Genomic DNA, 14,239 nt, shown 5'->3' on the forward strand with positions numbered 1-14,239 from the left:
GCGGTTGCACAGTATTGCACCAACATTGTGCTACATGTACCTGTGAGTGACAAATGTTCCTGTAAGTGACAATGTGAGTGACAAATAAAAAAAACGTCTTTATCCTTGAAGCAGCTTAAAGGAGTAGTTCACATTACACGCCCCACAAAGCCTTGGATTCATGGAGATCTTTTTTAGACAATAATTTGATGACCGGCGGAGTTTCCAGTCATTAGGAGACTCAGAGAGCCTCCTATTCATCTAATTATTGGCTCAGGAATGTTTAAAAAAAAAAAAAAATCTCCATGAATTCAAGGCTTAATGGGGCATGTAAAGAAAATAAGTCATTTTTTGGGTGAACTATACTCCTTTAACCAAACCAAAGCCTTCAGTATGAAAGGCTTTCCGTTTACATCTGTCCCTTGCTGTATGTCAGATTCAAAACAGGGTGGAATGATCAATGCTTTCCAGTGACGCTTAGCACTGTTCCTCAAGTTGGATGAAAGTAAGAGTTTTGACCGTCAAAATAAGAGAGCTTCGTCAAGTTGTAGTGAAATGTAAGCTTTTGTCGTCCGTCAGTGGAATGCAAAATAACACCAGGTTTGAAAGTGGTTAATCCATTGAGTCCGGGAACGCATCTGTGTCATTTTAAGATTTCTTTGGCTTTTTCAAAAATAGCAGATCCACAAGCTCATTATTATCTGCTATTTTTCTTTTTGAAAAATCATGAAAAATGTGTGTAAATCTTTGAATATATATTTATATAGGTTTTAAGGTGAACATTTTTAACTTCAATCTGTGCTTCTGCATGGGGGTCCCTGGAACAACATATTTTGAGATGGGGGTCCGCAGCCGAATGGGGGTCCTTGACATGGAAACGTTGGAGCACCACTGATATAGCAACATGCTGTCTTAGATATGTATTCGGCCGCGGACCCCCATCTCAAAATGTTTTGTTCCAAGGACCCCTAAAAGCAGACATTTGAGTTACAAATGTTAGCTTAAAGAAAACATCTATATTCAAAGATTTTCACAAATGTTCAAGATCTTTCAAAAATAGCAGATCTGCAAGCTCATAGCGCGGCACTCGGTGCCGCGCTATGAGCTTGTAGATCTGCTATTTTTGAATAGCTCAAAAAACATCTAAAATGACACACAGATGCGTTCCCGGGATTGAACGGGTTAAACACTCGGTCTCACATACTCGAGCCATCTCTCTCTCTCTCTCTGCTGCCTGCGTTTAATTGCAGGGCTCTCCTGAAAGGCTGTGAAATGGAATAGTCGGGGGCGTTGCGTGCCTCTATAGATGTACCGGTATCTATCAGACAAAGATGATTGTCCAACATAAACACATGAAAATCTCATCTCAAATTTGTATGTGTTTTATATGCACATGTGTGGCATGTTATTCTAGTGGCCCCTGGCTTTGCTGTTGTTGTTGTTGCAGAGAATGTGATAATGGAATAGTGATGCCCAAAAGGGTTTCTGGGTGTGCGGAGTGTGGGATTATAGGTCAAGGTGTTGTGTTATGTTCTTTGCATGTGAAAGCATGTTTTTTTTTTCTCACACAAATGTCCATGACAGATGGGCTTCACAATTATTTAGCTGAATATTGTGATCACGGTTATTAATGATCTTTGTCAATGATCATCGATGGTAATGATTTTGAGTAGGGAAAATGGTTTTATTGTCTCCGCCAGAACGAAGGTTCCATCTTGAGACTATGTTTTCGCCCCTGTCTGTCCGTCCGTATGTGTCCGTCCGTCCGTCCGTCCGTCCGTCCGTCCGTCCGTCCGTCCGTCCGTCCGTCATTCTGTCTGTGGACAGCTAATCTCCGGCACCGTTGGACCGATTGAAGTGAAACTGTGCACGCAGAGTAGAACCTCTGCCCAAAATGTTTCACATTGGCCTGTTATAGCGCCCCCAGGAGGCCGATTTTTTTAATTTTTAAATATTACTCCTACAGATTTTGTCCAAACATCCCGCAAATCGGTACACAGTATCTCTATAGTCATGTGATCAAGACGGATCTGCTTTCATATTCCTTCCTGATTGGCTAAGATTGCTTCCAAAGTTTGCAGGAGTGGCCCGTTTTGAACAAAATGCCTCCATACATGAACCGATCGCCGTGAAAATTTGCACGCACATTCCCACTAGTCCAAGGAAGAACATATTTTTTTCAAATGGGCCTCATGCTGGCGGCCAATAACAGGCCAATTCACATTTTGGCCTATAGCTCTTGAACCATAGGTCATACAATCAAAATCCTGGATTCCTTGGATTATTACGCAACTCCCAATATAAGCCACGCCCATTTCCACCTGACAGTTTTTCAACTGGCCCACAATAAGCTACCTGTCCTTGCAGAGATCTGTGCTCCGAGGAGCAAAATGTTCTAGTTATATTTGTATTGCCTTTGTTGCTCATTGTGCTTCTCAGTTGGTGGAATAGTACTTTTCTCTGTCATTTTATCCTTCCTCTGTGAGCCTGATTGGATGGGGAGATGGGCCGTTCAATGCCCTGGTTATTGCACGTTTCACGATTATGTAAATGTGAAACCTAAAATCATGATTTTCGATTAATTGTGCAAACATATCTGAGCCCTATATCAGAGTTAAATTAAACTCTCCTGATTTGACTGTGTATGTATGTATGTATGCACGTATGCATGTATGCATGCATGTATGCACGTATGTATACCTGTGTGACCATTGGAAAGAGCTTAATCCCTGCAGTGTGTGTGTGTGTGTGTGTGTGTGTGTGTGTGTGTGTGTGTGTGTGTGTGTGTGTGTGTGTGTGTGTGTGTGTGTGTGTGTGTGTGTGTGTGTGTGTGTGTGTGTGTGTGTGTGTGTGTGTGTGTGTCATGGTCCATAAGGCCCCTATTGCATGCATTTCCATCTAGCCCATGGCTGTTCAGCAGTGACTGTAGAGGAGACATTGCTGCTAGATCCATTCCATTTAGAAGGAGCCCCGCTGATAATGGAAGCATTTCGTCTCTGTCACTCTCCACAACCCATGTCTCTCTCTCTCTCTCTCTCTCTCTCTCTCCCCCCCCCCCCCATTGCTGTTCTGCCTTCTGTTTTTTAATGGTTTGCTTCCAAGCAGCCTCTCCACACTGAATGGGTGTCACACTGTGAATATAAGCCCCTGCATGGCGTAGGAAGGAAGGAGGGAAGGGACTTAATGCACATCAGATGAGGATTTCAATAGGTACAAGAGCTTGGGTCCGAAAGCATTCTAGAAGTACTCGTGTCGAAACGTTTCGGTTTGGCAACGCACTGCGAACTGAACGAGCAGGCACCTTTTTGTTCAGTTCAAAGCATTGGCTCTGTGCTCTGTGGCAGACTACATGATGTCAGCCAAGTTACAAGATGGAGTCTGCCGACTGCCCCTCCCACCGCAAAACATAAATACTACTCCAGTCACCAGTGGTGGTAAAAGTACTACTGTACATTTTTTTAACTTAGGTAAACGTATCAATATTGCAATGTAGAAATACTCTGTTACAAATACAGTACATTTTCAGTATAGGTGACAACATTTAAGCCAAGGAGAGAGCACTGAAAATGCATTTTCTATTTAATAAAGAGCTGGAGAGGGGCACGGTGGCACAGTCGGTAATGCTGTCGTCTCACAGCTAGAAAGTCCTGGGTTCGATTCCCGCAGGGGACGCTGTGGGCGCTGGGGGTGTGTTCTCTCCTCCGCGTCATCAGTACCCATACCCTAGGTGGGGTTGGCGAAAGGGCCTTTCTGTGTGGAGTTTGCATGTTCTCCCCGTGTCTCCTAGGGTAGGTACCCTCACAAAAACATGCAGTAATCCTGGTCACTATACTGCCTCCCCCTGGGGCGCCTGATGGAGGGGAAGGGAACTGGTTGGAATAACGTGTTCCTTCCACGCGCTACGTCCAAACAGGGAAACTCTCCACTGTCAGGTGACAAGAAGGTCAGTTGGCTCTCATGCATTGAAGGAGGCATGAGCTCGGCCCTGGCCTCCCTAGGTTGACAGAGGGAAGGTAGTGCCCAGGATTACATAGACAATTGGCACTGGGTGTAAAATAAGGGTTACAAAATCGTGGGATAAAAATTATAATTAAAAAAAAAAGAAAGACCAGAAACAACATGTGGATTATGAGGGCAATGGTAAGAGAGTGTTGGATGAAAAAAGACAATGGTATATCGCAATTTCTGCATGAGCCCATCAAAAACAGAAAAGCACATTTTGGTTTAGTACTACAGTGCTTGTTTCTACTACAACAATGATAAATATCATAATATGTTCATGTACTGTAGTACACACACACACACACACACACACACACACACACACACACACACACACACACACACACACACCTGTGCGCCATTATCCCAGCTAGCCATGCCTGAATGGTGGATAATGACGGGCCTCTCGGCACACGGTCCAGCAGCAGTGATGGTGCCAGTTGTTTTAAAGTGCTTTTAACAGTCTCTCACTCATGCTGACACCGTTCTCACTGCTGCTCGCTTTCAGCTGTTTAACCCACTCAAACCGGGAACGCATCTGTGTGTGTGTGTGTGTGTGTGTGTATGTAACCACTTGAACTTGAACTTGAACGATTATTTTATACTTTGACTATTATAAAAAGAAAATTTAAAAGAAATATTATAAAAATAAAGAAATATATATAAAAGATTATAATACAAATATTGTAAAAAATGTGTGGAAATCATTGAATATATATATATATGTATTTTTTTTAAAGCGAATTGATTTAACTCAAATCTTTCCTCATGAGTGGTGGTCCTTGGAACAACATATTTTGAGATGTGGGGGTCCGCGGCCAAATACATATACATTTGGGGGGTCCTTGACAGGAAAAAAGATTGAGAACCAGCAATATACTTTAAATAAAAAAGAACTGTTGAGCTTGTATATCTGCTATTTTTTGAATAGCCCAAAGAAATATAAAGAAAAATGACACGGATGTGGTCCCGGTCTCAGTGGGTTAAGCGACAGTAAATCACCCGGACAAAGCCACCACGAAGAGAGAGAGACACTCTCTTTTATATTACTGATGCTCTGATGCTGTGGGCTTGAACTTGAAGTGGAAAACGATCGTTATCGGATTTTTTGTAAAATGGCATTGTGAATAGGCTGTCCTCGGCCAGAATGTGATTTATTTTGTATCGTTTTCTTTTAACCACATAAAACCCTAGTGTCCACTATTCAGGGCGCGAACATTCGATGAAAATATAGTTGATCTACGGCCTCAGTGTCGTAAGCTTGTATTCTCGGTTGAAAATCTAACCGGCCCATTCGGGATCGGGATGAAACCAACCAGTTATGAACCAATGGCCAAAGAGTCCCACTTTTGGCCACGCCCCCATCTCAGAAAACGGCTGCACTGAGAGGGCTTTCAGACTGAATAATGTAGTGAAACCAAATGAAAATTCAGGGTGAGAAATGTTTAATTTATTTCATTATATAACCCATTTAAGACCGGGAAACGCATCTGTGCAAAATTTCTTTGGCTATTAAAAAAATAGCAGATTATACAAGCTCATAGCGCAATTTGTGCAAATCTTTGAATATATATATTTTTAAAGCGAACATTTGTAACTCAAATTATAACTTCTGCGGATTCTACAAATGTCTTCTAAATCCTAACAGTTTTTTGAAAAAAAACATATGTTGCTATCAGTGGTGCTCAAACTTTTTCATGTCAAGGACCTTCCAAAATGATATGTGTTTGGCCGCGGACCCCCATCTGAAAATATTTTCTTGCAGGGACGTTACAAAGTTACAAAATAATATATATATACACACATTTTCCATGATTTTTCAAAAAATAACAGAGCTCATAGCGCGGCACTGTGAGCTTGTATATCTGCTATTTTTTTGATAGCCAAATAAATCTGAAAATGACACAGATGTGTTCCCCGGTCCTAATGGATTAATAGACTACAAGAGTCCAGCTCACTGCAGCTATTGTCATCGCAGCGCAGTCATCTGGCCTTCATGTTGCTGATGGCACCGTGTGTGTGTCCACCTCTCACTGTCACTCACTCACACACACACACACACACACACACACACACACACACACACACACACACACACACACACACACACACACACACGCACACACACACACACACACAGTGTTGGAGGCATGGCACTGCTGCTACATATTGTTGTGATTGATTGGTGCCAACTAGAATTCAATGTTTGCATGGCTCTAAACCAGGGGTCTTCAATGTTGTTCAGGCCAAGGACCCCCTAGCAGAGAGAAAGATGAAGCAGGGACCCCTCTATATTATATAAAATTGTGTTGCAGATTAAACTCTTCTTTTAAAAACTTTTTCTACTTCTTTTTTCCCTCTACATAAGGATAATTCCTTTTAACAGGTCGTTCATGAAAGTCCTTGCGGTCTTGTTTCCAATGAGAACCTGTGAGCAATTGGGGTTAAGAGTCTTGCTCAGGGACAAATTTCATATCATCGGCACATATGCTGGGATAGCCTGGAATCGAACCTGGGGCAACCAGGGCCAGCTGGTTCCCTAGGCGGGCTCACTAACCACTCAGCTATGGCCGCCCCCAAACCAAACCAAACCTCTTTGCCAAAAATAGCAGATCTACAAGCTCACAACGCCTTGCAGCGCGAGGCGTTGTGAGCTTGTAGATCTGCTATTTTTGGCTAAAGTTCTCCTCAGAAAAGGGATGCTAGGGTAATGGTTAATGTAAAAAATATCATATCACACACAAGATTTGGCGGTCCCCCTATAGTAACTGAGGACCCCCTAGGGGTCCCGGACCCCTGGTTGAAGACCCCTGCTCTAAACTGAATTCAATGTTCTATGGCTTTCATGTTAAAATGCATTCCAAGTTTGCATGACTCAAGTTAATCTGTCTTGCTATATACACCTATGGGGGTTTCACATAGCGTTCCCTGATTTTGCTTAGCATGCTGCTTAGCAAACGTTTTAGGGAACATCTTAAAGAGCGGAGCCATTAACGCCAAGTTTAACTGCATTCCACTTGTTTGCAATATGGTTAAATCTACTTTGACGTGAGTGTTCCGGACTGAACATGTTGCAACACAACGCAATGCAGCACGACACTATATAAGCAACTCAATGCAACAGTACGCAATGCAATGCCACACCACACAAAGCCCTCCACCCCTCCCACCTTAGGCAGAGAATAATGAAGCAGGGAGGACCCATCTGGCCCCATGTTGTGTGTGTGTGTGTGTGTGTGTGTGTGTGTGTGTGTGTGTGTGTGTGTGTGTGTGTGTGTGTGTGTGTGTGTGTGTGTGAGAGTGAGTGAGTGACATCCCCAGACAGTGTGAGTGACACAGTAGGATGAAGACATTACAGGCTTTTATCATCATAATCACCACCTTTATATAATTGCTTCATCCAGTGTACACGGACACACACACACACACAGCTTCCGTGCTTCACTAATCCTCTGTGTGTGCTCTCTCTCTCTCTCTCTCTTGTTCTGCTCCCCTGCTCTTTTCACACACAGATCAGATACTTTTTGCTGCAGTTCTTACATTTAAAGCAATAATCTCATTTGGTTGCAGTTTGACTCCGATCTCTGACTGCGGCAAAGCCATTTACCTTTTGCCTTGAGGTGAACACCCACCGACGCTTCCACCCCATTTCTCATTTACGTTCGGGGTGCCTTTGTTTGGAGGCTATAAACGACGTGCGGTATGGCATTAAAAACTAAAAAACAAAACAACAAAAAACACGTAAATTATGCATTGTGACATGAATATAAACACGACGTACTGCAGTTTACAGTCCTGAGTGTTTGAGTTAGCGGTGAGTGGCCGCAGGAGCACTAAATAAATGATTGGAGCGACGTACGCGCGGAGGATATAACTTGTTTATGATGCATGTCCGCACATATGTACTCTAGGTTTATGGCCGTGCATGCGTGAGTTCTGAATGAGTGTGTGTGTGTGTGTGTGTGTGTGTGTGTGTGTGTGTGTGTGTGTGTGTGTGTGTGTGTGTGTGTGTGTGTGTGTGTGTCTGAGAGAGATAAAGTGAATTTAAAGGGACCTCTGCATAATATGTGTGTGTCGAGTAGTCTGTATATCGTCGCTGTAAACTTTTTAGTTTTTTTTTGTAAATTAACGCCCTGCTTGATCATACTACAGCGTCACACAAAAGCATCAAAAGTAGCAGATCTACAAGCTCGAAACGCGGCGTGAAGCAACGTGTTTCGAGCTTGTAGATCTGCTACTTTTGATATTTTTCCTGACAGTTTTGGACATGTAAGTTATCCACCCGACAGAGACGATATACACAGTACAGTGCATGTATGCATGTTGTCTTTGTGTGTCTTTCCATGCATATCCGTATTTCCGTGTGTGTGTGTGTGTGTGTGTGTGTGTGTGTGTGTGTGTGTGTGTGTGTGTGTGTGTGTGTGTGTGTGTGTGTGTGTGTGTGTGTGTGTGTGTGTGTGTGTGTGTGCGTGCGTGCGTGCGTGCGTGCGTGCGTGCGTGCGTGCGTGCGTGCGTGCGTGCGTGCTTGCACAGTATACTGTATATAGATGTGGTGCAGTGGAGTGGGTTGAAGTTTGCATGCTGCAACTCGGGGAAAAAAACACGACTGCTACCTGATTCCGCTGCGCTGAACCCAACTCCAACAGTTCCATTTTTAATAGCTCTGAGCCCCCACACCACCCCCCACCCCCGACCGTGTGGGCACAACAGCGGAGCCCACTCCACTCATCACCTCACGCTGTAAAATCCTGAGTGTTCATTTAACACTGACAGCAGTGGTGGAATGTTACTAGATGCAGTACATTTACTCAAAGTAGTATACTTAACTACAGTTCTGAGGTACTTATACTTTGCTGTCAGGCACCCAGGAACTAGTGGCAAGCAAACTGACACTGTGTGGCGAAGCCAGGAAAGGCCAGAAGTGCACCACCCACCTACGTATAGATGCACTGCAGCGCGACAGCTTATAGCTAACAGCGCTGTAGAGCTCTGCAGTGGTGTAATGGTGGACGGCGGAGCGCTATTTAATGACGTCACGTGAACGTGCGCGTGCCCACACGTGTGCATGCGCACAGAACAGCTGATATAGTCAACTCGTGACGAGACCGGCATTAGAAAATATCGTCTTAATGATCTTAACTCATTCACTGCCATTCACGTAATAGCCCCAAAAGCCCAGACTGCCAGGATTTTGTGATTTTCTTACCTTTTCAAGTAGTGACAGAATATTTATCTCCAGTATGATCGATCCCCTGATGGTTGCTAATCACGGAGGGTTTCACCGTGCTTCCTTAAAAAAAAAGATTCCCGTTTGCTTGTTATACCCAGTTGAAAATAGCATATCTCGCTCAAAAATACTTAGTAAAGCACAGGAGCCAACATTCAGAATATTTCCCTAATATTTTAACCAGGAAGTGAATGGAGCAGTACATCTTTGGATCGCGTTATCTCCTGGTTCTGTGTGAAAAACAGGGGAAAAAATAAATTACTATTATTATTTATTTTTTAAGAGACGTCAAAAGACATCATTGGCAGGGAATGAGTTAAAAGCGTCAACGGACTGTGGTGCTGTCAGATGGTCAGGGAGGGCATTCCACAGCCGAGGAGCGGCTGAGCAGAAGGTTCCGGTTCCCCCATGGTGCGGAGCTTCTTCTTGTGGAGTTTGAGTGTGTTTGAATTTCCGGAGCGGGTGGAGGTCGGGGGTTCGAGGAGTTTCTTTAGATAGGAGGGGGGGCATTGCTGTGGATGCACTGATGATGGGTAAGGAGGGAGACCTTGTACTCTATCCTAAAGGAGACAGGAAAGTTACAGTACACATCCATAAGGCATGTGATTAATTCACATTAATTTATACTGTGATATGACTACATGCGCGATTATAACAAAGGTGATGAAGCGACATACAGTATTTACTTTTCGAAACGAGGTTACTTTTTCAGCACAAATCCAATCGCCGACCTGTATGAGTGAGGCACCGCCAAAATAAAAGTCTGAGGTCAAACATCACATCACTTCTTTTTGTGTGTAATGACCCCACTCTACACCACAATGTGTATAGAGTTAAATGAACACTGAGGATGCTACCGTCTACTGTCTCTGTCTGTCACATCTGTCTCTGTTGTTGGGGACGGTTCAGTCTGTTTGAAAGGGGAGGATTATCATTTTGATGATGAAGGCGTTTAACCCATTCAGTCCAGGAACGCATCGGCGTCATTTTAAGATTTCTTTGGGCTATTCAAAAATAGCAGATCTACAGTATTTGAAAAATCTCGAATATTTGTGCAAATCTTTGAATACATATTTTTTAAAGCGAACATTTGTAACTCAAATGTTTGCTTCGGGGGGGGGGGGGTCCCTGGAACAGAACAGTTTGAGATGGGGGTCCGCGGCCATATACATATCTAAAAATGTTTTCTAAATCCTAACAGTATGCTTGTAGCTTGTAGCTTGTAGCTCATTGCGCGGCACTCGGTTCCGCGCTATGAGCTTGTAGATCTGCTATTTTTGAATAGCCAAAGAAATCTTAAAATGACACAGATGCGTTCCCGGTCTTAATGGGTTAATTTCCTCTGACAGGGAAGACAATGAAGCGCATGTGAGAGCGTGCACGTCATGTTATGATGCTGATGATAGCTCACTGCTGCTTACTAATGACATGTGCTTACAACTGTAATTAGAAACTACAAAAGAACACCCACGTCCAGATTAGAGCTGCACCTATCGCTTATTTCCCAAGCAATAATCTTATCGATTACTTTTTTCGACTAATCGGAAAATTAAAGGTACACAAGAGTCAAACTTACACAAACTTCGCGCCACGTTACGAGCTTGTGGATCTGCTACTTTTTGATGCTTTTGTGTGACGCTGTAGTATGATCAAGTAGGGCGTTAATTTATGAAAAAACACAAAAAGTTAGAATATGGAGATAGGAGGTTTCTGCCCGACAGCAACGATTTGATACTGGATCATGATGACAGAGTTAAGAATACCTTAAAGCAGGGGTCTTCAACAGGGGGTCCGGGACCCCTAGGGGGTCCTCAGAGTCACCACGGGGGGGGCCGCCAAATCGTTGTGTGCTTGGATATTTATTTTTTACATTAACCACTTGAACCCTATTATCCCTATTCTCCCTATTCTGAAGAGAACTTAAGCCAAAAATAGCAGATCTACAAGCTCACAACGCCTCGCGCTGCGAGGCGTTGTGAGCTTGTAGATCGGCTATTTTCGGCAAAAAGGTTTTGGTGTTGCTCTATGAAATCTATGAAAATACAATTTTATACAGTATGCAGTGGGGGTCCCTGCTTCATCTCTCATTCAGCTAGGGGGTCCTTGGGCTGCCTTAACATATTGTTGTTGTTGTTTTGTTGTTGTCTTTTTGTCATAATCTACAAACCTTTCAGCATGTGGACCATAGGTCAGCACCCTATCTCCTGTTTTCACACACACACACACACACACACACACACACACACACACACACACACACACACACACACACACATAGACAGCAGGCTGTCGGGGTGAAGGGAGGCGGTGAAAAATGCATGCAATGGAGGTTGGGCAGCTGTGCCCCCAAAGGCTTGCATCTGGTCCAATCTGGCAACCTGCTCTTGACACACACACACACACACACACACACACACACACACACACACACACACACACACACACACACACACACACACACACACACACACACACACCTGCCAGAATCAACTGAATTCCCTTGGGCTGAAGCTGTTTGGCAGAGAGTTTAGAGCACTCACTGGACTGAACATGTGTATAACATTTGTGCGCTCAAGTCATTTTCCCGTGTACTATCATCATCATCCATCATCCAACATCTAGGTATAAACTGTTGCCTTTTTTCACAGATGGGTGAACCGCGTGAATTTTCAAATGTTCAGAAATCGATTATCTTCCGTCTTGGATCGCTACGAACCTATTCGTAATATAATTTAAGTTTGCTATTTATCTGTATCACAATGAAAACATATTTTTCAAGGTTTTAAACCAATAAGACTGGGAACGCATCTGTGTCATTTATTTGGCTATTAAAAAAATTGCAGATATACAAGCACCGAGTGCCGCGCTATGAGCTTGTAGATCTGCAACTTTTGTTTTTAATCCTGATCTAATCTTTGAATATATGTATATATATTTGTAAGCGAACATTTGTAACTCAAATATTTTGCTTCTGGGGATTTTACAAATGTTTAAATCCTAATAGTTTTCTGAAAAAAGTTATATCAGTGGTTCTCAAACCTTTTTCATCTCAAGGGCCACCCAAAATTATATGTATTTGTCCACGGACCCCCCATCTCAAAACATTTTGTCCCAGGGACCCCCAGAAGCAACGATTTGAGTTCAAAATGTGTGTGTGTATATATATATATATATATATTCAAAGATTTGCGCACATTTTCATGATTTTTTTCTTATTTTGAATAGCAGATATACAAGCTCATATATTCCTGATACAAGCTCCTATGAGCTTGTATATCTGCTATTTTTGCCAGACCCAAGGGGTCGGCCTACATGAGGCTTTGTCGGTCGGTCTGTCCCTCTTTTCCTGTCCTGTCCCTCTTTTCCTCTGCACACACGTCATGTGAAGTCCGGCCATTCAGATTTCAACCACCAGGGGTCTGGCAGTACCAGGTCTCCTGGTTCCCTTGTTTGAATAGCCACAGAAATCTGAAAATGACACAGATGCGTTCCCGGTCTCAGCGAAAATACCATGTCATGTTTTCATCACTGTTTGAAAACCACTGTTTTATGTGATAGCCTTCCTGCCCTGACATTTGACCTTATAGTGCCCTGGCTCCAAAAACAGACAACACCAAAAAGCCAAGTGGCCTTTTGGCCCTAAACTGATTTAACATTCCTGGCCTGATGTTACACACAACTTCAAAACTTCACTGAGTGCATCATAATCTCCATTTAAACTGGAAGAAAGCCCAGCTTAATCGCTGGCAGATAAGAGGATGAACCCTGTGTCTGAAATCCAACAGTGTTATCTGGGCTCTACGTTGGGTGTTCCGGAACCATATCGGAACTCAATTAAAATGACTGACGTAAAGCCCATCTGCTTCTCTCTCTCTCCGCAGGTCCGCATATTCCCTTACCTGATTGGTCGAGAGTCAGCCTTCGCGGATAATCTGAAATGGATGGCGTGCGCTAACAAAGGTGGGATCTATATTCTTCTTCTTCTACATCACATCCTGACTCATGTCCTTTAGTTCAGGGATTGGTGGGGATGTCTAGCTCCTAATCTGATGGAAGCTCACATAGATGTGTGGGGGGAGGGGGGTGGGGGTGCGGGTGAGCTCATTACTTCTAGGAGTGTTATACTAGTTGGACTTTCTATAGTTTGATCCTAAGTGTGTGGATTACGTGTGTGCGTGCGTGCGTGGATTACGTGTGTGCGTGCGTGCGTGCGTGGATTACGTGCGTGCGTGCGTGCGTGCGTGCGTGCGTGCGTGCGTGCGTGCGTGCGTGCGTGTGTGTGTGTGGTGTGTGTGTGTGTGTGTGAAAAAGAAAAGACAATGACAGATACTTTTGGTAAATGTTCCAGATGAGATAAAAATAGTTATATATAAATATATAACACAAACCAAAAATTGTTATACAAACATACAAACACAAATTGAACAACAGACACCTTTTTTGTTGCTGCGTGCGTGCGTGTGTGCGTGCGTGCGTGCGTGCGTGCACGTCTGTGTGTGTGTGTGTATTTGTATTTGTAGTACTATACTTGTGAGGACCAAATGTAGAATTTGACATAGACACTCTCTTCACAAGAGAAATGTTGGCTTTATCAATGATTCAAGATTTGGAGAGTTAGGATTACCTAAACAATTAGGAAAAGATTCACGTTAGGGTTTAGATTCGGTATTTGGCGTTTGGTTTAGGGTTTGGGGATTGCTTGTTTTGCCCTAATTAATACTTAGTTGAGCGCTTGTGTCTTTAGGCCTTGGAACTAGGGTTAAAATATCACAAAGCATAAAGCATGTTCCTTCAGGTTTCTATATTTAGCTGCAGGCAGAGAGAGACGCTCTGGCACCATTTCCTCAGGCTAACCACGATATGATAAGACCACTGAGTAACCCCCAGGCTGTGTGTGTGTGTGTGTGTGTGTGCGCGCGTGCATGCGTGCGTGTTAAAACACATAAATATAAATAGCTCTATATTCCCATAGTGAGTATTGCTATAGTGTTGATGATTTATTTTAGGCCGGGGATACCAATTTCATCCAAT

The 14,239-nt window shown here is 43.4% G+C and overlaps 1 protein-coding gene across 1 annotated transcript in view; it reads left to right on the plus strand.

Moving 5' to 3' along the window:
• Window positions 1–14,239, plus strand: part of LOC308096367 (voltage-dependent calcium channel subunit alpha-2/delta-3-like) — a gene marked incomplete at both ends in the record, with an annotated part of 311,418 nt that overhangs the window by 174,101 nt on the left and 123,078 nt on the right. The window contains 1 exon segment of the mRNA XM_080443791.1: window positions 13,090–13,168. Coding sequence (XP_080299917.1) covers window positions 13,090–13,168 — 79 coding nt within the window.

Source organism: Gymnoscopelus braueri, assembly GCF_963280865.1.
Source record: "Gymnoscopelus braueri genome assembly, chromosome: 12".
NCBI classification, from domain to species: domain Eukaryota; kingdom Metazoa; phylum Chordata; class Actinopteri; order Myctophiformes; family Myctophidae; genus Gymnoscopelus; species Gymnoscopelus braueri.